This window comes from Garra rufa, chromosome 2 (genome assembly GCF_049309525.1).
Source record: "Garra rufa chromosome 2, GarRuf1.0, whole genome shotgun sequence".
NCBI lineage: Eukaryota > Metazoa > Chordata > Actinopteri > Cypriniformes > Cyprinidae > Garra > Garra rufa.
This window is the reverse complement of record NC_133362.1, coordinates 33,546,602-33,571,106: the sequence shown is the minus strand read 5'-3', so window position 1 is coordinate 33,571,106 and position 24,505 is coordinate 33,546,602. Positions and strand designations below refer to the sequence as shown.

Genomic DNA, 24,505 nt, shown 5'->3' with positions numbered 1-24,505 from the left:
GTCGGTTTGTTTTGTGTGTCAAGACCTCAATATATCGTCACGAGCCGCAGGGTTTAATTTGGTTTTGTCTGTGTATGTTTTTTTGACTCTCAAAGCCGTGGGTCCCATTGACTGCCATTATATGACTGACAGACAAAGTTCTCAATCTTGGATGCCCTGGGGGTAACCAGATAAACATCAAATTTTCATTTTTGGGTAAACTATCCCATTAAGGTCTATAAAAGTCAACACCTTAACTTTTAAAGTTATTGAAACATTTGTAACCCAGCTAAAACTGCGATATATACTTTTATGTACCATATAGGCTACCTTTAAGACATATCTATTTGTTTTCGAGAGGATTTAAATCTTAATTCACCCCATAATTTAAACCATGGATGTCTCGAACTGGAGTGTAATGCTTTCACAGGGACCTTCTTGTAGAGTACAGAACAGAATAACGCAATGAGTCACTTTCTATAGAGACTCCAGCAACACAAAACAACTCTCCTCCTCTTGTAAAAACACTGCTTATCTCACGTTCTCTTATCCCGTATCATTCCACCAGGTGATAACCAACATAATGACCAGCATAGCCCCGCACCCTTCTGTTGTCATGTGACGTCACGGTTTACTACGATGCCGTAAATGTTTGAGATTGGAATCTCCTTAGAGATTTGTTCTGAGTCCAAGTCTGACCATCAGTAGAAACCTTTTGTACCTTTATTAGATAAAGCGCATACTCATTGTTAATAAAACAATAAATAGCCTACTCCTTTGTTGTTTAATAGAACTGGTGATACCCTCATGAATGAAACACCTCCCACACTCTCTCATAGCAAAAATATGGACTGATCCGTGACAGAGTGCTTTGTTTCAAGTCATTCCCAGCAGCAGAATTGAAGTCAATAAGAAAGAAAGATTCTGTCAGTTGGTAATACCGGTTGACCACAGAACAACCTGTTCCAGCTGTATTTGACGTATCAAGTGCTAATAACCAGTTTTGTTGTAGCACCTATACGCGTCAACACAGGTGACCTCATTTTGACTCATGAAAGCAGACTTTAATTTATTTTGTATAAAAGCAAAAATCAAAGAGACACTATAAGCATCAATACTGTTTATTAAAAGAACTTACTAGGTAAAATGTAAACAGACTTACAAGTTTCCGATGTTGAAAATAATGAATTCACACCTCAGCCTCCTCCCCTGCAAGCACGTCTCTGTAGTATTAATGTGTTAATTAAACACAAAACATAACACTTTACCCTTGGACAAAAGAAACGACAAACAGTAAATGTACACCTTGGGCTATGACTGTTTGAACGCACACACGGGGCGAGACAGTCGAGAATGTTTCTTGCACGGAGAGAGCAGTAGAGAATTAAACATTAAGCGAATTGATAATAATTCTATGGTCTTTTTCACCATGGTGACAGGCACAGGTCTAACCAGCTTCATTAAATGCAGTTCCAGAGGCAGCCCACACAATCCTACCCACGACTGAAGAGGCATACAACTGTGCACTGAAGTGACTCTGAGACATGGTCGGCTCTGCAGGCGCTTTAACAATATTTTCTGAACACAAAATGAGAAATAGGAAGCATATCGTCTTAGCTGGAATGTGGAGTAACATTTTAGCACATATACAGCTGGAAACAATTTTTACAATTTTGGAAAATACAATACAGTAATAATGGAAATTAAATTAATGCATGCTTTTGTAGGTTTAATTTCATTTCTATTTTTATTTTTATCATCATTTATTTGTTTTGCTTTTCAAAAATTGTAAATAATGTTTGCAAAAATGCATAGCCATGCACCATTAACCAACCACAATTTAGAAAATCCCAGTTTGAAATATTACTAAAATAAATATACATAAAACTGTACAAAGCTACAAAATAAATATCTCCACTGACGCACTTTACGTTACATTGTATACTGGAATGAAGTATTCATGACTGAAGGGACCAATTAAACTTGATATTATGTCTCTTTTGGTCATCTATACAGGGAATAAACCGCTTTAATTATTCATTAAGCATTAAGTTCATATTGAAAATGGCGAATGGCTTAATAGTACAACAACAAAACAATGTAACACACTAAATCAATAACAATTCTCCCTTAAAGTTGAGGGTCAAAAGTTTACATACACCTTGTGGAATCTGCAAAATGTAAATTATTTTATCCAAATAAGAGGGATCATACAAAAGTACATGTTCTTTTTTATTTAGTACTGACCTGAATAAGAGATTTTACATAAAAGACATTTACATGTAGTTCACAAGAAAAAATAATAGTTAAATTATGACTGATTAAAAGTTTACATACACTTGATTCGCCAAATAAAAAAAGTACACATCTTCACTCTGTTCAAAAGTTTTCACCCCTCAGCTTTTAATGCATTGTTTTTCCTTCTGAAGTATCAGTGAGTGTTTGAACCTTCTATAATAGTTGCATATGAGTCCCTCAGTTGTCCTCAATGTGAAAAGATGGATCTCAAAATCATACAGTCATTGTTGGAAAATACACAAAAATGCTGAAAACTAAAAAATGTGTTAAACCTGAATGATTTTACTGAAGAACAGTTGGCAGTTTAACTGTTCAGGACAAACAAGACTCATGAACAACTATCACTAAACATAAAAAAACAGCTGTCGATCATTCAGGTATACAGTATTAAGAATCACGCATATGTAAACTTTTGACATTTTTATAAATGTAACTACTATTTTCTCTTGTGGATTACTATATTTTATATAAAATATCTTATTAAGGTCAGTACTGAATAAAAACATACCATGCATTTTGTATGACCCCTTTTATTTTGGTAAAATAATTAACATTTTGCAGATTCTGCAAGGTGTATGTAAACTTTTGACCTCAACTGTACCTCAGTGGCGACTACATTACGCATTATAGATTACGCATCAAAGAAATATATTCTTTTGTAAATACTGAAATGTCTGATAATGTAATTTTCTTGTTGTCTTGTTCAACATTTCACGTTTTGTGACTGTGCGTGTCTTGATATGATGCTCTCTTTCGAAAATAAACCCAAAAACTGTTCTGTTTTGTTTGTTTACCCAGAAATGGTAATTCTGTCATTATTCTTTTTCCCTCGTGTCATTCCAAACCTGTGTGCTGCTATTATTTGCTAAAATTGAAATCATTATGTAGCTCTTGCCATTAAACAACATTAAAAATATCATAAAAGCAGTGGAAATGACTCTTTATGTTGTACATTAAGTCTTCCGAAGCCAGGCGATATGCGAAAAACAGACTGAAAGTAGCGCATTGCGTTTAGTTACTACACTCAGGAGGACCAATGGCATTTTAGCGACATTAACGTGCCACTTTTTTGAATGTGGAATCAGATACGGGTGCTGTTGAGGGCTCTGTGTAGTTGCTCTAAATGAGACTAAAAGGCTTAACGACCATTTCCCAATCTATTTCAATGCATTCTCCAGACTCTCGTTTGATCTTTCTCTGTCAATCTTGTTCTCTCTAGTGCACTTTAAATTCACTTTGAATGCGGGCAGCAGACGAGATATTTCTCATCCACAAACCTGTCCTGGCATGTTAGAAGAATCCGCAGGAGTGCCTCTCTCGCGGGAATAGAAGACTCGAGGGATGTAAACATTGCAGGAACAGACCATATGAGTTGCATGATGACAATCTAATCACAGATTGTGACCCTCTGGGAGAGCGGAGGTCAGATGTGTATGCAGATCTATTCTGCTCTCATTAGACACTATGATGGAGGTGTATGCACGGACATGAAAGCCATTTGTCAAAAGGAAATAAAAAGGTGGTGGTGGGGGATTCAGAGGGGGAGAGATGATGGGAAAAAAATGAAAGATTAACAGCAGGAAACATAATCTGTCAAGATCCAAAAATGACAGCACTATAAACGTACAATAAAATTTGTCCCTATGACTTGTGTGCTATATTAATCATGAGAGGTCTGCTCACACAATGTTGTTTTTGCATCAAAGGCAATGCTTTTTGAATCTGGCTTCAAAAGGTTTGGAATGCGATTCACACTTAGTATTTTTGTCTTGTTTTCCAGTAGAAATATCAGAACATTAATAAATCAAGATACATACAACATACATTTTTCAGGAAACAAGACATCTTATCAAAATCTACACTTAAACCAAGAAAAAAATATCTGTCAGTGGAGTAAGGAGACCTATTATGCCCCTTTTTACAAGATGTAACATAAGTCTCAGGCGTCGCCAGAATGTGTCTGTGAAGTTTCAGCTCAAAATACCCCACCGATCATTTATTATATAATTTTGAAAATCCCTAGTTTGAGTGAAAGCAAAAAAACATGCTGTTTTCGTGTATGTCTCTTTAAATGCAAATGAGCTGCTGCTCGCTGCCCTCTTTTCCAGAATAGGATGTAGCTTTACAACTCGTACCTCAGGTACTCTTCCAAAAAAACATAGGTTTGGTTTTGATATCTATCGTGTTGAAATCATGCATTTTAAAACCTAATAAAGGTTTTTCTGAGCATACACATCCAAAGCAGTTGCACAGAAAGCGGCTGTCACACAGCACGTGAGTGCTAAATTAAATTCTCTTTCATGTCTTATTGCGCTTAAACTGTTAAATACAGTTTATGATGGTTATGACTGTTATAGCCCCAGCTGTGGTCCGATTTCCTTAAAACTTTGCATGCTTGTTTAGAATCAGCTGTCGCACATGCTCAAAAGGTTTTGTGAAGTTTTGAGTTTTCTTTTAGGCTTTATATGATTTTGGGTAAATCTGGACAGGCCCCTTTTCTAAACGACCCTGTTATAACTTCTAAAAGGGTAAATTTTAAAATTCTTTTGATAATTATTGACCTAGAGAGTCCAGAGAATTGTACTGCAGTGTTTTTTTCCAGATTTAGCGAAAAACCTAGGAGTAGTTCGCAAAAGTAGTTTTTTTTTTTTACATCTTCTCAATCATTTAACAAATTATTTGATTGACAGCAGTGGCTCTAGAGGTAAAGTTGTCCGGAATGAAGAGTTCTGTCGTATGATACGAGTATGGCGTGTATGTGCAAAAAAAAAAAAAAACGCACAATGTACAGTCATTTACATTCTTGAGAAATGCAATATCGCCCCCTGGTGGCCGACTTCTTTTTTTTTATTTCTCACAGACCTTTGGGGCCGTTAGTCAAACAGGCCCATTGAGTTTCATTCCGATCGGTCTCCGTGAACCTTGTTTAATAGGCACCCAAATTTTATTGGCCAATGGCCATGTTTTTTTGAAATACGCAAATGACACTTGTGGCACTTCTGACCAAGACCGTGCACAGTGATTTTCATGTTGATACTGATATTCGCTTTCCAGAGAATCTTTCTGCACTGGTTTGGTTCCAATCAGCTGAATAACCTAGGACTAGTTTGCAAAAGTAGGTTTTGCAAAAAATCCAAAACACCTGAAACATTTGCTCACAATCGTATCTGAGGCGTTTTGTCTGACGTGAGTACTTTTGATCGCTGTAGCGCCCCCTTCAGGTCGATTGGAGTGAGCCTTGGTGATGTTGTCGGCAGTGTGAATACTATTACCCCTCCAAGTTTCAAGTCTCTACGACCTACGGTTTGGTCTGTGCGATCAGTTTTACGTGGAGATCGCTGATCAGTGACCATTCTAAAAATTACAATAGGGTTTCAGCAATACACGCTTGAACCCCTAATAAATCCATTGCTCTCGTCTTCTCTGAAGCTGGGACTCTAAACAGTGTTCTGTGCTAGTCTGTGCAGCCAACAACAGAACAGTCAGCATGCTTTGCTCAAACTTTTGCCATTGCATTAGAACTGGTACACCATTGTCGCCTGCGAAAACAGAATGGTAGCGCAGTGGGTGGAAACTTGCAGATTAAGGGGGCAGTAATATTATAATAAGATCTGAGCGGCTTGTTTTTTCACATGCTTGCAGAGAAAGACCAAAACATAGTTACTGGGTTGTCCTTTTTCATGGTTTCTGGTTTGGTAGATGCATCGGAGACTCAATTATAACACTTAAACATGGAAAAAGTCAGATTTTCATGATATGTCCCCCTTTAATCTAAAAGGAAAACAGTTCAGTTCATTTTTATTTTTATTTTTTTAAGCATCAATTCATTTAATTTTACGTGATTTTGGTTCTCTGGTAAATCTTTCTTAATTTAAGAATATTCAGAGGTTTCACTGTATAGAAAGAGCCATGGAAAGATACTCAAAATGTCTTCTTTTGTGTAAAAACAACAAGATACAGGTTTGCAATGACAAGAGGATAAATATTTAAATAATGGCATTATTATTTTGTTTTTTGGGTGAACTGTCTTAAAGCGCTTCAGAAAAAAACAGAAAACTCTACTAAACAAGACAAAAACAGTCTGAACACATAAGGGAGAGCACAAGCTGCACTATCAGCAGTGCTCATCTTAGCTCTGCTCTGAACATGTGGCCTTAATGTTCTCCACTCGGCTCCATTGCAATCTGCATATTCTGATCTAAACAGACAGAACCAGGTGCTTCGCTCCCCTTAAGTAGTGGAAGATACGCCAAAATGCTCTTGCACGCGAGTGTGGGCAGTCGGAGCAGCTGGAGCGGTTCCAGGACGAACATTTACACAACGGTTTAATGGACTTACTGGAAGTGAGGGGATAATTAAACCCCCCCAATATCAGCACGTTACAATACTCATTGTTCATCATGCCCCAACTAAAATTGAATTTAGTTTATTTACTGGCAGCAGAAGCCCAATTTCACGACGTTGCGCAAATTCGCTTAATCCCAGTTAAGACCGTGAGACCTGACTGTAAGAGGTGCTGTAGTAATTGGTCATGTCAAAAGGATAATCTAAGAAGGTCAGCATCAGCTTTACCTCTGCTCTCTGGTTGCCATGGAAACCTAGCAGCCAATTCTGGAATTCTGATGAGGGATTCCGACAAGGAATCATGTCAGTTCTTGTGCATGTCGACTTATCATACTACAAGAGACATACAGATCTGAGACATAACAGATCTCAAGTCAAACGCATCCAGACATATTTAGGGGCCCATTTCTCAGGGTTAAACAGATACTGCACATAGTCTTCCCTCTCGCAGCAGTTTCAGAGTCAATTCATATTGTTGCTTTCACATCTTTCCCAACTGTCCCGTCCATGTAATCCATTCCATCTTCTCCAGATCTGTCATAAAAAGCAGCACCTAATGGAAACCAAATGCTACCGGTCCATAAAGTGCATCTCAGTGGTTAATACTGTCATCTTCCAATTCCCACCCCTGTGAAACTATCCATAAATGCCCTATTTACACTATTAGTACCATCAAGTGCATTTCTAATTGTTTCAAAGTCTGTTATCCCTGCTCTTTTTAAAGGAGAAGCTCACTTCCAGAACAAAAATTTACAGATCATTTACTCACCCCCTTGTAATTCAACATGTTTGGGTCTTTCTTTGTTCAGCCGTAAAGATATGTTTCTTGAGGAAAACATTTCAGGAATGTTCTCCGTATAGTGGATTTCTATGGTGCCCCCGAGTTTGAACTTCCAAAATGCATGCAAACTCCGTGTAATCCGAGTCAATACAGTTAGGGTATGTTGAAAAACTCCTATCTCTGAAAATTAACTGATCGTTTCGCTAGATGAAACCTTTATTCCTCAGCTGGGATTGTTTCGAGTCCTGTGAAGCTGCATTTAAACTACATCTTGGAAGTTCAAACTCACAGGCACCATAGAAGTCCACTAAATGGACAACAATCCTGAAATGTTTTCCTCAAAAAACAAAATTTCTTTATGACTGAAAAAAGAAACATAAACATCTTGGATGACAAGGGGGTGAGTAAATGATCTGTACATTTTCGTTCTGGAAGTCAACGTCTCCTTTAAGTATGATTATTATTACAAGCTGTTACTGATATGGTCAGCGTTGGCATAAATTAGAAAGTATTAAAATAAAGACATATCAAAGACATTCAGTGCTCGACGCACTAGAGTTTTCACACGATTTTCTCCATCCTGGCACATCCGTAAATGTTTCTTCCAACCAGTTTGTAAATGAATCATTTACTTGATTCTCCCAGATGTTTTTTTTGCTCTGAAGGTTCCCTTGCTGCGTGTCCCCCACTATACAACCCCAACCCCAACTCGAATTTAGCGCAAGCATGCTGAAATAAGCCAAAAGCTGTACGATACAATTTCCTGAGGTAGAATTTCCATTGTATGTGTCCATTCTGTGGCCAGTAGGCTTTCCTGAGTCTGTTGAAAGTCTCTACATTTTTCTACAAAGCTCTACATTTGAAATGTAAACGGAGAGGGAGCTTGCTCCTTTTAGAGGAATACCAACTCTTTGTTTATCTTCCAATAAAAGCAGTCTGGGTGAAGAAGGGGTATTAGACAATGGCACTGCCCTTGAACACTTGAGAGGACACTAGCAGTTTAAACACATCACGTTTTCACACCGAGCTCTCATCAGGTTTGCTACACAGCTGCGTGTGCTTCCTCTTCTCCAGGATCCTGTTGAGCTCCTCCGTGAAGGAGTAATAGAGCGGAGATGTTGTGTCTCCATCTGTCTGTCTCAGCAGCACATAGCTGTTGCCATTCATCTTGCGTAAGACGCTGGGCAAAGTGGCAGAGAGTCCATTGACGTACTCTGGTTCTGGAGGCGGTGGAAGAGGCGGAGCGGGTGGAAGCTCTTTGTTGGGTGACGTCGTTGCTTCTCCAGGGACGATCTGCAACAGGCCATCGTGAGCATCCGTTTTCCCATTGCAGTGGCTTGAGATGGTCTTCAGCTCCATATGGGCACCTCGCTTTCTTTCAGCACAAGCTGCGGCTCTTAAGGAGTATTTACCCCTTCGCCCTTGCAAGCAGAATCCCACGTAAAGCAGGACGACTGTTAAAACAAAACACAAGCCTCCTAGGATAGTGATTAGAGATAGGTACATAGCCTCCATATTCCTCACAGACAAGAACTCGAAGCGAGGAGACATTGGGGTTGGATCGAAGTCCTCCGGAGAGTCACTTTGGGAAGTTTGAATCGTCCAGTAGGTGGCTGTGGTCAAGCGTGGACGTGTTGGCTCTACGGGAGGAGGTGCGGGAAGCTCCTGCCGAACTGTCAAGCTGTAGATCACTACAGGAACATGGACACCATTCTCTAGGGCAAAGCAGCAGTAGTCACCACTCTGGAAAGATCGTGCCCCGATGACCAGGAGGCCGTCGGTGCCAACGCGGTAACCGGAGTCTAGTCCGTAACGCTCCAGTTCCTTTCCATTCAGCATCCACTCGGGGGTTGCCAGATTGGAGCTGAGCTCACACTGAAGCAGCACGTCATCTCCCGCCATCACAGAGCGAGAGCGGTGTAATACTTGGCCTATGACAGAGCGATGACATGCACACATCAGTTATGATGACACTGGAATAATTCAGGGTTAATTAGCTTGATCATATTACTGCAGTAATGGTGATTCATTGGACACTCTGAAATTGGCGTGTGCCTACAACCTTAGATATTGGCTAATATCCACCTCCCACCCCACTTCAACTGAACTGCTATGACTCAAAGAATTAAAAGGCACATTGGCTACACTAATTTTAAACACAATCATCACTGTGTTTCAAACACGTCATCACAGTGTTGTTGTTGTTAGCTGAGGTTAAGACTATTAAAAATCATTTTTGTAAAATAGAGCTAAAATTAAAAAAAAAATAATAATTACTTATAACACCTAAAATTAAAGCTAAATATACACTACCAGTCCAAAGTTTTTGAATAGTAATATTTTAGGTTTTTTAAAGAAGTCTCTTTTGCTCACCAAGCCTGCATTTATTTGATCCAAAGTACAGCAAAAACAGTAAAATTTTGAAATATTTTTACTATTTAAAATAACTGTTTTCTATTTGAATATATTTTAAAATGTAATTTATTCATGTGATCAAAGCAAAATTTTCATCATCATTATGTCTTCAATGTCACATGATCCTTCAGAAATCATTCTAATATGCTGATCTACTAATAATAATAAATGCTTTTTTTAATTATGCTAAAATTTCACAGGAACAAGTTACATTTTAAAACATATATTTAAATAGAAAACACTTATTTTATTTTTATTTTTTTGCTGTACTTTGATCAAACAAATGCAGGCTTGGTGAGCAGAAGAGACTTCTTTAAAAAAACATTAAAAATCTTACTGTTCAAAAACTTTTGACTGGTACTGTAAATATAAATGAAAAAAGCATAGAAAAATATAAAGATGACAAAAGAATATAACAAAAATGACAACCTACTCTAAAATCAAAATAAAACTGAAAATCTACAAATGAAAGCTAATTCAAAATATTAATAAACACTATAATAGCATATAAATAGTACTAAAGCAACAGTGAATCATCACCTCAACACTGATTATTATTGATTTTTCATACCATCTGCTGTAGATTCATCACAGCCCTGGTTTCCATTCTGAATATCCTGTGTCAGATTGGCTCTGTGTAGAAAAAAGTTATTATTTGTTAGTATTATTATGCACCTAAATTAAAATTCTGACCAATACAGTAAATACAGATTTTAATATTTTTATAGCTTATAGCTGACAACTAATAAATGACTGATTGTCTAAATAAAAAATAAAGCATTAAAAACCAAAAACAGATTTTACTAGTAAATTTAGGCATCGCAACATTATAATATGCGGTATGAAAAATAAATAATTCATTTTGAGATTTGCTAAAGATATACACATTACAAGAGAGAATTAGGGCCGCAAAGGTAATTTTAATGTAAAATAGAGGAAATGAGCATCCACAATAGAAAAATTCAATATCAGCTAATGCAGGCAAAAAAAAGGTTTCCAATATATTAAAGGGACAGTTTACCCAGAAATGAAACTTCTGTCATTAACTGCTCATCCTCATGTCATTCCAAACCAGTAAGACTTTCGTTCATCTTCAGAACACAAATTAAGATATTTTTGATGAAATCCAAGAGCTCTCTGACTCTCCATAGACAGCAAGGGTTCTACCACATTCAAGGCACAGAACGTTACCAAGAACTTTAACAAAATAGTCCACGTCACATTGTGGTTCAATCGTAATTTTATGAAGTTACGAGAATAGTTTTTGTGCACAAAAAAACAATTCTTCTTCCCCTTTCCGCCAGTATCAAGAGGACCACTGCTGTCTATGAAGGGTCAGAAAGCTCTCAGATTTCATCAAAAATATCTTCATTTGTGTTTCAAAGCTGAACGAAGGTCTTACAGGTTTGGAACAACATTATGTTGAATAATTAGTTAATTAAAATTTTTGGGTGAACTATCTCTTGAATGTTTCAATGATCAAGTTCACTAACTCTAGGCTAGGCACGTATCCATAATAAAATATACATCAACAAAATCAAGCTATGAGCTCTATTAACAGAGTACCTACACTAAGATATATTGCTAGCCACAATGGCACTCAACCAATTCATTATAAAGTTAAGAACAGACCGCAAAAATACCTAGTATTCATGACCACGCACTCATACCTTCTGTTGTGTGACGTAATCTCCACACACTCCAGTCCATCCCAGGCACAGAAGGGATCACGCGCCATCACACAGTCAAAGCACGAAGAGTATCTTCTGCAAGTGGACAAGGGCAACTGCACCACTGAGGTTGGCGAACCCACATACACACTCATCTGAAAGGTTCAAGTGGGTATTAAGATTCACATTGTGGGCTGTACATAAAATCAAGTCATATTCATATCAATCCAAACTGAATGTAACAGATTTGGAGACGTTATAATGGAAACAATCTGTTGAAATGATGGATTTAGAGACATTCAACTTCCAGGATGTGCACAGGGTCATTTCTCACCTGTTTCTCAGAGATGACTATACTTTCCACTGGCTGGGGTTCCTCAAAAAGCTGCAGCTCCTCGATGATGTGCAGCTGACCATTAACCTTCACAGCTCTTTGCAGCCAACCTTCATCTGGAAGAACATCAAAACAACTCAGAACCCAGCTGCACTCAATAAAAGCACCAAGTGCTTGATAGATAAGGTCACTATAACATACATTACCTGTCCCAATGAAGAGTACGTGGTATATCTGACCATCTAGACCAGTTACTCTGTGTACAGCAATTTTAGTGTAATCCACATTCCTCCTAAACAGAAGGGGGCGCTGTTCTTGAGGAAGAATCTGCCTGTACATGAGCGGATGGCGACGGACAAAGTGAAGTACATCGTCTGGCAGGTTGGTGGATGAGTTGATGCCTTTTGCTCTAAGTTGATCTGTGATGCACTGAAAGGAAAAGGAAAGCATGAGCAGGGTAACGTTACTCATGACGAAAACGTACCTCTGGGAACTTTTTCGCAGGACGCAAAATATATACCAATAAGTACATATCACTGCAGTTTTAAACAGAAATGAACACTAGAGACTGTAAAATAGTGAATCATTTTTGTACACAGTTATGAGTACAGCTCCATATGTTTCGCTTTCCGGACGTAACAAGCTTGCTCGGTAGCTCAGCCGGCACGGAATTGGACTTTTTTGACAAAAAAACAAGCTAAAAACAAGCTAAACAAGCTAAAAATTTTTTTTAAAAAAATCCAATTAATTAAATTATGTTTAGATTAATCTAATTAATCGCTAAATAAATCTGACTGTGAAAATACCCACAAAAGTTTATTGAAAGCTATTTTTGTGTTAAATGAGAAAGTATTATGTAGACATTACAAATTGTAGCTTTAAAACAAAATATTTGATTTGATTTAACATAAAATTTATTACACATAGGCCCAGTTTCACAGACAGGGCTTAGGCTAAAACAGGATTAGGCCATAGTGCAATTAGGACAATTAAGTAATTTTTATAAACATGCTTGCAAAAAAACATTACTGGTGTGCATCGTAAGACGAAACAAAGGCACTGATATATCTTAAGATCAAACAGTGCAATTGTATTTCAGTTGAAACAACCCAGACTTACATTTTTAGTCTAGAACTAGGCTTAAGCCTTGTCTGTAAAACTGGGGGATAAAATATAAGCTACAGCTAAAAGAAGATAATTTGAAAAAAAGTATTTTTGTTCATACAATGAAAGTCATTATAACCAAAACAGCTTTGTTATAAACAGTCTTCAAAATACCTTTTTATGTTCCATAAAAGAAAGGTTTGAAACGACATGAGGGTGAGTAAATGATGACAAAGTTAAATTTGTTGGGGTGAACTATCCCTTTATTGTTTTTATTTTTATTACTATTATTATTTTAATGAAATGATACTCTAAATAAGAAACTAAATCTTCCAGCAGGTGGCGATAAATGTCTTTATGAGTCATCCATTCATTCATTCGATTCGTTTAAATGGCTGATTCATTCAGGAATAATGTAAATGACTATCTTTATGAATGGGCCTTTGAATCATTGATTCTCACGATTTGTTCAAAACGTGGATTTATTCAGAAACTAAACACTGCTGTGTTGCTCGGAGACGTGCAACAATTCTGTTATGGCTACAAAGGTAATATGTTCTCTGCAAAATTGAGCAAAAACACAAAATTTTGTGTTAAAAATATAACATAGATTTGGACATTGTGATACATTGCAATATTGTGGACATGTGAAATATATAAATATGAGACAACACACATACAGGGACATTTTTTGCACCAGAGTTGTTGCCCTGCATCATATTTGTCAACAGTCAACTGTATGAAATATAAGATGATATACAGGTATGGGTGCGGGGCCAGCGCCTTAACTGCGTTAAAAAATGTTTAATCGCGTTCTCAAGCCCTACTTTATACGTCACATCCGATTTTGTTGATATTATCGGGTAGGTTTAGGTGTAGTGCAGATGGTACGTTATTTTAAAATGTCACGGAGCATTAGAATTATAGCGCCACTCAACGGACATTTCAAGTCAGAACTGTGATGACACATACAAAACCAACGTCACAAAAAATGCACCATACGTACGTTCATCTGTTCCGAGGGAAAAAGCACACTTTTAGTACCACCCAGAGGACATTTCACACTTAATATGTTACGTAATGTACATGGTGGTACGTATTTCGTGTCTTGCGAAAAAGTTTCAAGAAGTACGTTTTCAATAGCTACATGTATATCCTGCCATATTTTCACAGCCTTAAAAGGATTCCTTCTTCTTGCACAGTGGGATTGCACACTAATTTCCAAGAACCTGTTGAGAATGTAGGACATTGAGCTATTCTCGGGATCTTGACTGAAAATTGACATAATTTAACTGTCATTTCAATTATCTGACAGACACTGTTCAAGCGTTCGAGAAGAAAAGCTTACAAAAAATGCTTCATTTTCAGAAACCCAAAATAGGCCAGGAAAACCAGAATACTTTCAATTTCTGAGAACTTCTGAACAGCAATTAAAGCTGCTCACTTGCATACAGACTCGCTCATTAGCAATATCACAGATTCAAAATTCATAATGCAGCCAATCAGCAAAGATTTTCTGCCTGCTACTAATCTCCATGGCAAAATGCTTTGATGAAATAAGCCCATTTTCTCTATGTGCACTCTATAAAATTGCTCATCAGCGTCTGATTTCTGGATGAAACCAGATCAGCGCTCTACCTGTACCTCGCTGTGCTCTCTGAAGCAGAGACTTGTGTGGAAAGCACACAGCGATTAGAGAACTTTAGTAGCTCCTCCTATGAAGTGCTGACTTGTGCTTTCCCATCAGAGTCAGCAAGAAGGCAGGGTTTCAGAGATAATCAGGCCAGTGTAAGATGAAACAGGGGATCAGTGTTACTGTAATCTAGTATAGCTACTGTTGGCCGTACCGAGCCGGGTCGCGGTTCTGGCACCTTCCCTGTGTACTGGGTCCATTTGGAGCTGGAGTCCTCTTTGCTCTCCATGTAAGGCCCATCAAAGGCCCACTGGATATCCGAAATGGAGTACTGGCAGATAGCAGACGCCTTTACGTTTTTCCTAAAAAAAAAAAAAAGAAGCACTGGTTAGTACTCTTTCAAAGCAGTACAAAGGAAAGAAATCCAACACTACATGATGTCAAGTAAAACCCTGAGCCAACGCTGGGACGACGAACACCCACACTCAGCCATTTCTTTAGGATACATTTCAAGGGAGCACAAAGAAATTTTGTGAATAGACTGTGCATTCATGAAAGTGGTGAATCAGCCTAGGTGTGAACGCTTTGTGGTTGAGCCAGTTTCCAGTTTGTACGCTTGGGTTTATTAACCGAAGATCCTCTCAGCCTGTGCTGCACTCATTGTTTCTCAAGGTCTTGGCATGCCGGCATAAAACCCACATAAGCCCACTGTGTAACCATGGAAACACGAAAAATAGATTACAAATTTATCAAAAAGTGTGTGAGAGAGGTGAGGAATGACAGTGAGTGGGTGAAGGGGACGAGACAGGAACATAGACAAAGCTTCTCAAGTGATGAGTACAACCTGGTGAAAAAAGAGGAAGGGGCACTTATTAGAAGAGACTCTAGGGAAAAAACAGCAATGGAGGGAAAAGAGTGCTTCCAGTAGTAGTTTAATGGAATAGTTCAACTAGAAATTGCAATTCTGTCACCATCTCCTCACCCAGTGCCATTTGAAACCCACAGGACCATTTTTTTTTACAAAAAAAAAAAAAAAAAAGAAATTTAGCAGAATGCCCAAGCTGCTCTATTCCATACAATGTCAGTAGACAGTAAAAGTGTAAAAGTAAAATTAAAATGTAATTTTTTGTATGTAGGCATAAATAATATATTCAAAGGTGTTGGGCAATTAAGCTGTCTTTTCACTAATTTGAGCTTTGGGTGTGTAAGGAGGCTAGCTATTACGAGCTGTGCAGGAACATCTCACTCCCCTGATCTCAAGAAGCGCACTAGTGACTGACACTAAAGGCTGCAGTCTTTAGTGTCTTTGTAATTAACGATCCCGCCTAATTATTTTATAATTATTACACAATTATTGGCATTGTTTTGCCATAGAAAACCTACTATGTTTTCTTTCAAATGCATTGGCAGACATTTGGATTTATTCATACATTAATTTTTCATTTATTTTATCATTTCAAATAACCTGAGGGTAACAGTTGCTTCACAACCATTTTGAAAGATTGTGCCACTGCTACTGAAGGTCGGAATGCAATTTTACGTGAATGTCAGAGATAGTGGAAAAGCGGCTGTAAACAGATTGGTCCGCTATTTCTTTCCAATATGTCTTGCGCTCTTAAACATTGTACAATATCTCATTAAGCCTCATTAAGTCTTGCAAATTTAGTTGCAAATTCTGCTAACTTGAATGAGTCATCAGTGTATCGTTACATAGTTATTTTTAGTAAAAAAAAAGCAAGAATAAGTCAGAAGATTATTATTATGTTAACATAATAATATGTTATTAGTTTTTTTTTATTTTATATATATATTACTTAGGGGTTCAAACGCGTAGCCCTGAAACCCTTTTGCAATTGTTAGAATGGCCAAAAATCAGCATTCTCCAGCTAAAACTGGTCGGGCAAACCAAACCGTAATTCGTAGAGACTTGAAACTTCGAGAGATGGTAGTATTCACACCGTCTACAATGTCACCAAAGCTCGCTCCAAATGGCCTGACAGTGGCGTTACAATGATCAAAAGTATGGAATCGCTCATAACTCCTAAATCGTTAGTCACAGGCTCATCGTCTTATATCGTTGGAACCCTTGGCTCACGATAGACAATCGTCACCCTGACGAAATTTTCTAAAAATTTACTTTTGCAAACTGATCCTAGGCTTTTTGCCCAATTGGAACCAAACCATTGCCAAAAGATTCTCTGGAGAGTGAATATCAATAATTATCAAAAAATGTGAAATTTTGATTTCGATCGTCGCAATGGGACACCAAAACATTCACTTTTACGAAACGTCTATAACTGTTGAATCGAAGGAGATATTTGTCACTGAACATGGAGGTCACAGTAAAAAAAAAGAGCAGAGTTTGGCCATTTGTTGGCGCTATAAAAGGGGAAAAAACATAAAAATGTCTATAACAATACACATGTTAGTCCAATTAAACTGAAAATTGGTATGCTTTGTCTTTGTCCAAAGTGCCACAAGTGTCTTTGAGGACATTCGCAATTTCGCATATCTCAAAAAACATGGCCGCCATTGGCTAATAAAATTTAAGCACCTATCAAACCAAGTTATAGAGGTTGATTGGAATGAAACTCGGTGGGCATGTTCAACTCATGGCCCTAGAGAGGTCTGTAAAAACTAAAAGAAATCGTCTCTGTAACCACGTGGTGATTCAATCATTTAGATAGATCTCCTCATACTCAGAAAATTTGCCTCAAGAACCACTGCTGCTACTCAAATCATTCATGAAATATTCTTGGTTATATAAAAAACCTACTTTTGCAAACTACTCCTATGTCTTTGCTTAACCTCAATATGAGCAATCTAGATCAATAATTACCAATAAAATGTTGAATTTTATCCTTTGGGTAGCTATAACGTGGTCATTTAGAAAAGGGGTGTGTCCAAATATACCCAAAAGCCTATAAATCCTAAACAAAAACTAAAACATTCAGTAGGTTTCATATGCCACATGATTCCAAACAAGCATGCAAAGTTTTATTAAAATTGGACCATAGTTTGCGCTATAACTGTTAAAACGCTTTAAATACCATGCATTTCCTTAGTAAAGTGTCTATATTGGCTGTAACTAGCCTTGTCTATTTATGAGTGGTTACATGCTTGCTAAATAAAACATAACTCCTTTTTATGCATGTGCGTAAAGGCCTTAAAGCACTTGAACCCAATAATTCATATGTTCCATAAATAATATATTGTATACTGTGAATTATAACACACACAAAAAGGTGCCATTTACATTTGTATGTAAAAGAGCAGCTTTAACATTCTGTTAAAAAAGTCCTTACTGTTCAAAAAAAAAAAAAAAAAAAAAAAATTTTGTAAGAACTATTAATTTAAGAGAAAATGTATTTTACTGGAGAATCCATGTCTAATTCAGAATTGCCTAATACTCAGGAAAACAAGCACCCACGTCAAAGTAAACTTTACACCCAAACTGATGACATGGTGACACCACAGTCATTCAACCTTACCCTGCTAGAGGTCAGTGTGATCAGATCATCACAGCTCAGCTGACGCACTCATTCTCATCTGATTTGTCTTGCTCTCTCTCCTTCTGCCTCTTAATCATTTTCTAACGTGGCACACGTTATAGTCCTGCCTGTCCTGTCATTCATCACTGTTACTCATATGTTTGCAGTTTGCACCTCAGGCAGCCGCAGCCCACAGATTGATTGCCTGGCAGCACATCAGAACCGCCCCTCTGGTTTCAGCAGGGCGTCAAGACTGTCACGTCAGTCAAAGCGGCAGACGTTAAGCGTGTGTGACCTATGTGTTATAACCAGTTTAGCTCTGGAGAAATGTGTGAAAGGAAACAATCGAATAAAAAGAAATTGTTTCACTGCCATGCTGACAAAAACAGAAATGTGGTTCAAAGTACAACATCTTACAGTTTTATCAATGACTATAGTCAAAGCTTGGCTCACAGGCCTTTTTATACGTGTCCAGAACAAATTCTCTGATCTCCTGAGAGAACGTGACCTGCTTATGAATAAAACATGCTTTGTGCTCCAGGCAACAAGAGGCTTGTCAGCGATTTTCATTCTGATGATCCTGGTGGACTGTAAACGCTGCCACCTCATTTGATGTAAGCGGCCAGCACGAGCCAGCGTTGACAGATGAACTTACTAATAGACAAAATCCATTTCAACAAACCCGCCAGTCAAAGCAAAATGACACGACATGCACTGGCAGAATCCTTTAATCGCTATCGACTGAGGCGTCATTTGCATGCCACCCTGAATGCATGGCAGCACAAGACTTTAAGCCTCCATAAACAACTGCCAGGATCGTTTAAGAAAGACGGTCTCCTCCCGAGAAGGAGAGCCAGAAGAAGTGACTTTCATCATGACAGATAACTAATGTAATTGACACCCACAATGAAATCGAAACAATTGCAAATAGATAACTAAGCCATTATGCAAAAAAGTAATCTTACCATTCCAGACCAAATATGCCATAGAAAACAGAGTCCTGAGAGCTGGAGTTCTCCATGAAAAACATACTCCGCAACACGTTGAAGTGAAACTCATAGTCAGGTAAAGAACACACCAGACGGGCCTTCAGGAAGGAGGTCCACTTCTTCTGCAGCGTGAGGAGACCTCCTCTGTCTCTCTACAAGGTAAAAGGACATAGAACAGTTATTTTAAATGTTTCATTCATCAGCAAATCCTGAAAGAAACCATATTAAGATTAAGGTTTCCACAAAAATATTAAGCAGTACAGTATTGCTAATAATAAATGTTTCTTGAGCAGCAAAGTAATTTTAAGCTGTCGAAAGGCAATCAGTGGTCAAAGACGGTTCTCATAGAGCAGAGAGTATAACAGAGAGTTATTTTTGCCACTTTATAGGCCTTGAACAGTTAAATACACACACTTGTATGTGTCAAAATGTCCGACTCTGCAAGTATCTGCTTAAACACAGTAATTTAGGTCTTAAGTGAAGTGAAAGCAAACAGCTGAGAAAGAAAATACATGTGTATATAGTACACTTGATCCAGGTAGCTCTTAAAGTGACAGCAGCCTGATATTCCTGCTTTCTGTCATTCATGTTAATCAAACAACAAAAGGAGAAAAAATGTCTCACTGCTCTTGACTAAATCACTTTTGTAACTTTAATAAGAAGAAATACATATTTAATTTACACAGTGAAGAATATGCAGTGTTTTTATACATTTCAATACTTTATACAATGTATGTATCATTTCTTATTTATTTCCTAGTTTTTTGTCCTATTGCTTGTAATTAGTTTCTTATTCTTATTTAATCGCTGACTGTTCACTTGTCTTCACTGAGCTTGAGTTCTTTTTTTTGGTGATGACACTGGTGACAAGAATGAATGAAATTTCTATGGTATAAAAACTTTTGAGATCCATATTTTTACACTGAGGACAACTGAAGGACTCATGTGCAACTATTACAGAAGGTTTAAACGCTCACTGATGCTCCAGAAGGAAACATGATGCATTAAGAGCCGGGGGTGAAAACTTTTGAACAGAATGAAGAGGTGTACATTTTTCTTATTTTGCCTAAATATCTTTTTTTTTTTTCATTTAGTACTGCAGAAGATACTTACATGTACCCTGGAAATCCAGAGGTCTCGCGAGAGCACAATTTGAATTGTCTCTGCAAGACACTCTGGCATCGAGCAATGATGCATGTTACTGCATTACGTAAGCTGTTCTGGGAACCAATCAAATCGGTGTATCTGATGTAGGCAGGCCAGAGGCGAGCTAAGCTGATGATGGCAGCGCTGCGACGTCCGGAATCATTTAGTAAACATTGAAAAATGGCTACAGATGAAGTTGCCAGTTGTTTAAAACGGCTTTGGCCGCTACAATGAACGAGTTAGACTTGGCTTTTCATATAAAAGAGGAACAGAAAACCTCGAATCGTTCCTTTGCAAGAAGGACGTTTTTGCTGTTTTGCCGACTGGATACGGCAAGAGTTTAATCTATCAGTTAGCTCCGCTGGTAGCTAAGCATATTGTTGTGATTGGTCGTGGCGTTATCCAATTGCGTGTAGTGAGAGTTTCAAATGCATGCTTGGTGCCGCCCCTCGAGTTAGACCCTTTTCATTGCTCGATGCCAGACCCTTTATCTTAATAGATTAGGGTCTGGATTTTTTCCAGGCTAACTTACATGTTTCCCAAAAGACAAAATAAGTAAAATTTACCCTGATCTTTAAATTCAAAAAGTTTTCACTCCTTGGCTCTTAATGCATTGGTTTTCCTTCTGAAGCATCAGTTACTGTTTGAACCTTCTGCAATAGTTGTCTTCAGTGTGAAAAGATGGATCTCAAAATCATTCAGTCATTGTTGGAAAGGGTTCAAATGCACAAAAATGCTGAAAAACCAAAGAATTTGTGGGACCTGAAGGATTTTTCTGAAGAACAGCAGGCAGTGTAACTGTTCAGGACAAACAAGGGACTCAAAAAACACAGCTGTGGATCATTGAGGTAACAACACAGTATTACAAATCAAGTGTATGTAAACTTTTGAACAGGGTCATTTTTATAATTTCAACTATTATTTTCTCTTGTAGACAATATATGTAAACGTATTTTATGTGAAATATCTTATTCAGGTCAGTACTAAATAAAAAAAACTGTATGATCCCTCTTATTTTGGTAAATTAATTAACATTTTGCAGATTCTGCAAGGCGAATGTAAACTTTTGACTTCAAATGTATGAAAAATTCCAAGAGTGTTACAAAACAGTAGTAGAAGAAAGCTTATGAGTTCTTTTAACATGGATCACTGGCTCTTGGCATGTTTGGTGGCAGCTAACATTATCGCCAGTGTGACTGTGGGAAAGGGAAATGCACTGAATTGGATGGGGTTTTTTGTATGTAAAGGAATACCCCATCTTGTCAGGGGGATAAAGTAAATTTTCCATGCTGCCTCCCAGGAGGAGAATTAATCTTCATGGAGGAATAACTTTGACGGGACCCCAAACCGTCTTACAGCAATTCTTGGTTTCCCCAGTACTTAGTTTCCGGTAATAAGACTGACACTATAATGTAATAGCCTTTAATTTCCACTGTGGGAAAAAAAGGAAACTGGCTTTTGAATGCTGATTTATGATCCCATCATCTCAACTGGTGATATTCAGAAGCAGATGTATGGTGATACGAAACCAAAGCTTAATGCATTGGCACTGATACAATAATCCACCACAGATCGTTTTGGATATTTAAAAACTGCAAGTGATTTTCTAGCCTACACCAGTATGAAGTAAAAGAACGCTTTTATTAAGACTTTATACAGACTGTTACTGACAACAGCTGAGTTTCTATGCTTAATTATGGCTTTCCCCAAGCTCAGTGTCAGCTAGTGTGCATTAACAGCATTCAATCCCTCTAGCATGTGGATAATGAACAATAATCTACTCATTAAGGTGATCCTGCTGTGTGAACTGCCACAGAGAAGCTGATTTTACCCTCAGTCCATACAGCCTGATTCACACACTTCTCAGCCCCAGCCTCAATACACTGGAATATAATGTTATTCAGTCTGTGTTATCTAACCCACTATTATGTACACTATGATTCAAAATTTTGGGTTGAGAATGTATTTATTTATTTAATACCTTTATTCAGCAAGCATGCATTTAGTTGGTCAAAAGTGAGAAAGCAAAGTTGAATTCACACACATACTCAAACGTAACAGTGTAATATTAAGCACATGCTTTGAAAACAATTGTACTATTAAACCAACACTTAAGCCAGTTATCAACAACAAAATGTCCTTTGCAGTGAACATCCAACATCCTGACCTTTAAGACCATAAGATGTGCTCTTTGCCTTCGAGAAACTACTTACTTATATGCACTGATCATTGAGCTGCACACTGAATGTGCACAAAAACATCAGATGGTAAATAAACACTGTAGAGTAGCAGTCTAGAAAAGATGTGAAATTGCAGACACTTTGATCTGAGTGTGTAGAGCTAGACTGATGGGTTGAGAAGCGAGACAGAGAGGCGAGTCTCGTGGGAAGGCAGCCGTTAGAGAGTGAGATGCCTGGCAACAACGTTGCTGTAAAACCCTATTAGGAAACCTGTAGAAAACCTCACTTCAAATAAAGGAGCATTTTGAGGGCAGAACCCTTACAGTGCTGAGAATGAAACAGTTTAGAGCTTGAAAACCCATTGGCGAGAAACTTTTTAGTACTGTATGTGTGCTATTTTCCAGGGCAGGGCAGTGGATGTCTCTGAAGAACTCAAATATGAGGACAATGTCTTGCCATGTCCCTATTTTTGTGTGTCATTATTTTGCAGTAGTTCACTTCCAGAACAAAAATGTACAGATAGTTTACTCACTCCCTTGTCATCTAAGATGTTCATGTCTTTCTTTCTTCAGTTGTAAAGAAATTATATTTTTTGAGGAAAACATTCCAGGATTTTTCTCCATATAGTGGACTTCTATGGTGCCCCGAGTTCGAACTTCCAAAATGCAGTTTAAATGCAGCTATAAAGGGCTCTAAACGATTCCAGCTGAGGAAGAAGGGTGTTATCTAGCAAAACGATCAGTTATTTTCTACAAAAATTGACAATTTATATACCTTTTTAACCTCAGATGTTCATCTTGTCTAGCTCTGCATCAACATGCTTTACATAAAAAGGGAGAAGAAAATGAGATTTTCAACATACCCTAACTGTCATGAACTGGAATACACAGAGTTGACACAGAGCTAGACAAGACGAGCATGTGAGATTCAAAAGTATACAAATTGACATTTTTTTTTAGAAAAAATTCAATTCAATTCAAGTTTATTTGTATAGCACTTTTCACAATACAAATCGTTTCAAAGCAGCTGTACAAAAAAAGAAAAAAAGTAGGCTACTACAATATATTTAGTAGCGTATTAGCGGTGACTACTGTATGTTAACAGAAATCCTGAAATGTTTTCCTCAAAAAACTATTTTTTACAACTGAAAAAAGAAAGACATGAACATCTTGGATGACAAGGGGGGTGAGTAAATTATCTGTACATTGTTGTTCTGAAAGTGAACTTCTTTAAATTCTTAACCATTTTTGTTCAACTTTACTATCCAAATCAGGTCTGGAATTCTTCCCTCTAATTTTTACTATTTAATTTAACAGCTTTAATGGGATAGTTCACCCAAAAATTAATCATTCACCCTTTACATTATTCCAAACCCGTAAAACCATCTTCAGGAACACAAATTATGAGGTCTTACATGTTTGGAACGACATTAGGGTGAGTAATTAATGACTGAATTTTCATTTTTGGGTGAACTATCCCTTTAAGATGCAGATGAGACAGAACAAGTACAGTGACTTGTTGGGTAAAGACACCATCTGTAGGCTCATACCTTGCACACACGGGCGACCCGAGCGACTCTGCTGTGACTGAAGTATGGACTGAGCTCTTGACTCTTCTCAGTGAAGAAGTAGTAAATCTTATCGTCATCTCCCACTGAGCTACTCAAGCTTTCCTTCACCAGCGCTGAGCCCACAAAATCAGCCTCTGTATGGGACAAGACAGAAGACTGCTGTTAGTACATCACAGCAAGTCAAGTGAAATTTTTAAATATAAAGCAACACTGCACATTAAAATGATTGTTAAAAATAAATATCCATTTTATTATACTAAACGACACTACATTTGGATGTAAAGTATCTTATGCTGAACAAAACTGCATTTATTTAATCAAGAACATAGTAAAAACAGTAATTTTGTGAAATATTATTACAACTTAAAATAACTGTTTTACAGTGTAATTTATTTCTGTGATGTCAAAGCTGAATTTTCAGCATTATTACTCCAGTCTTCAGTGTCACATGATCCTTCGGAAATCATTCTGATATGCTGATTTGCTGCTCAAGAAATATTTCTTATTATTATCAATGTTGGCAACTGTGCTTAAAAACACATTCATTTAAAAGACCAGCCTGTTATGTATA

General features: G+C 37.6%; 1 protein-coding gene across 1 annotated transcript in view; it reads right to left on the bottom strand.

Annotated features, from left to right (window-relative positions):
* Positions 1 to 1,084: 1,084 nt before the first annotated feature.
* sema4ga (sema domain, immunoglobulin domain (Ig), transmembrane domain (TM) and short cytoplasmic domain, (semaphorin) 4Ga) overlaps positions 1,085 to 24,505 on the bottom strand; it is a 55,139-nt gene continuing 31,718 nt past the window's right edge. Inside the window, exons 8-15 of the mRNA XM_073834135.1 lie at positions 23,914 to 24,068; positions 19,015 to 19,190; positions 14,773 to 14,920; positions 12,028 to 12,250; positions 11,822 to 11,937; positions 11,488 to 11,642; positions 10,389 to 10,450; positions 1,085 to 9,333 (exon numbers count right to left, since the gene is read on the bottom strand). Coding sequence (XP_073690236.1) covers positions 8,420 to 9,333; positions 10,389 to 10,450; positions 11,488 to 11,642; positions 11,822 to 11,937; positions 12,028 to 12,250; positions 14,773 to 14,920; positions 19,015 to 19,190; positions 23,914 to 24,068 — 1,949 coding nt within the window. The 3' untranslated portion in view covers positions 1,085 to 8,419. The remainder of the gene's footprint in view (positions 9,334 to 10,388; positions 10,451 to 11,487; positions 11,643 to 11,821; positions 11,938 to 12,027; positions 12,251 to 14,772; positions 14,921 to 19,014; positions 19,191 to 23,913; positions 24,069 to 24,505) is intronic.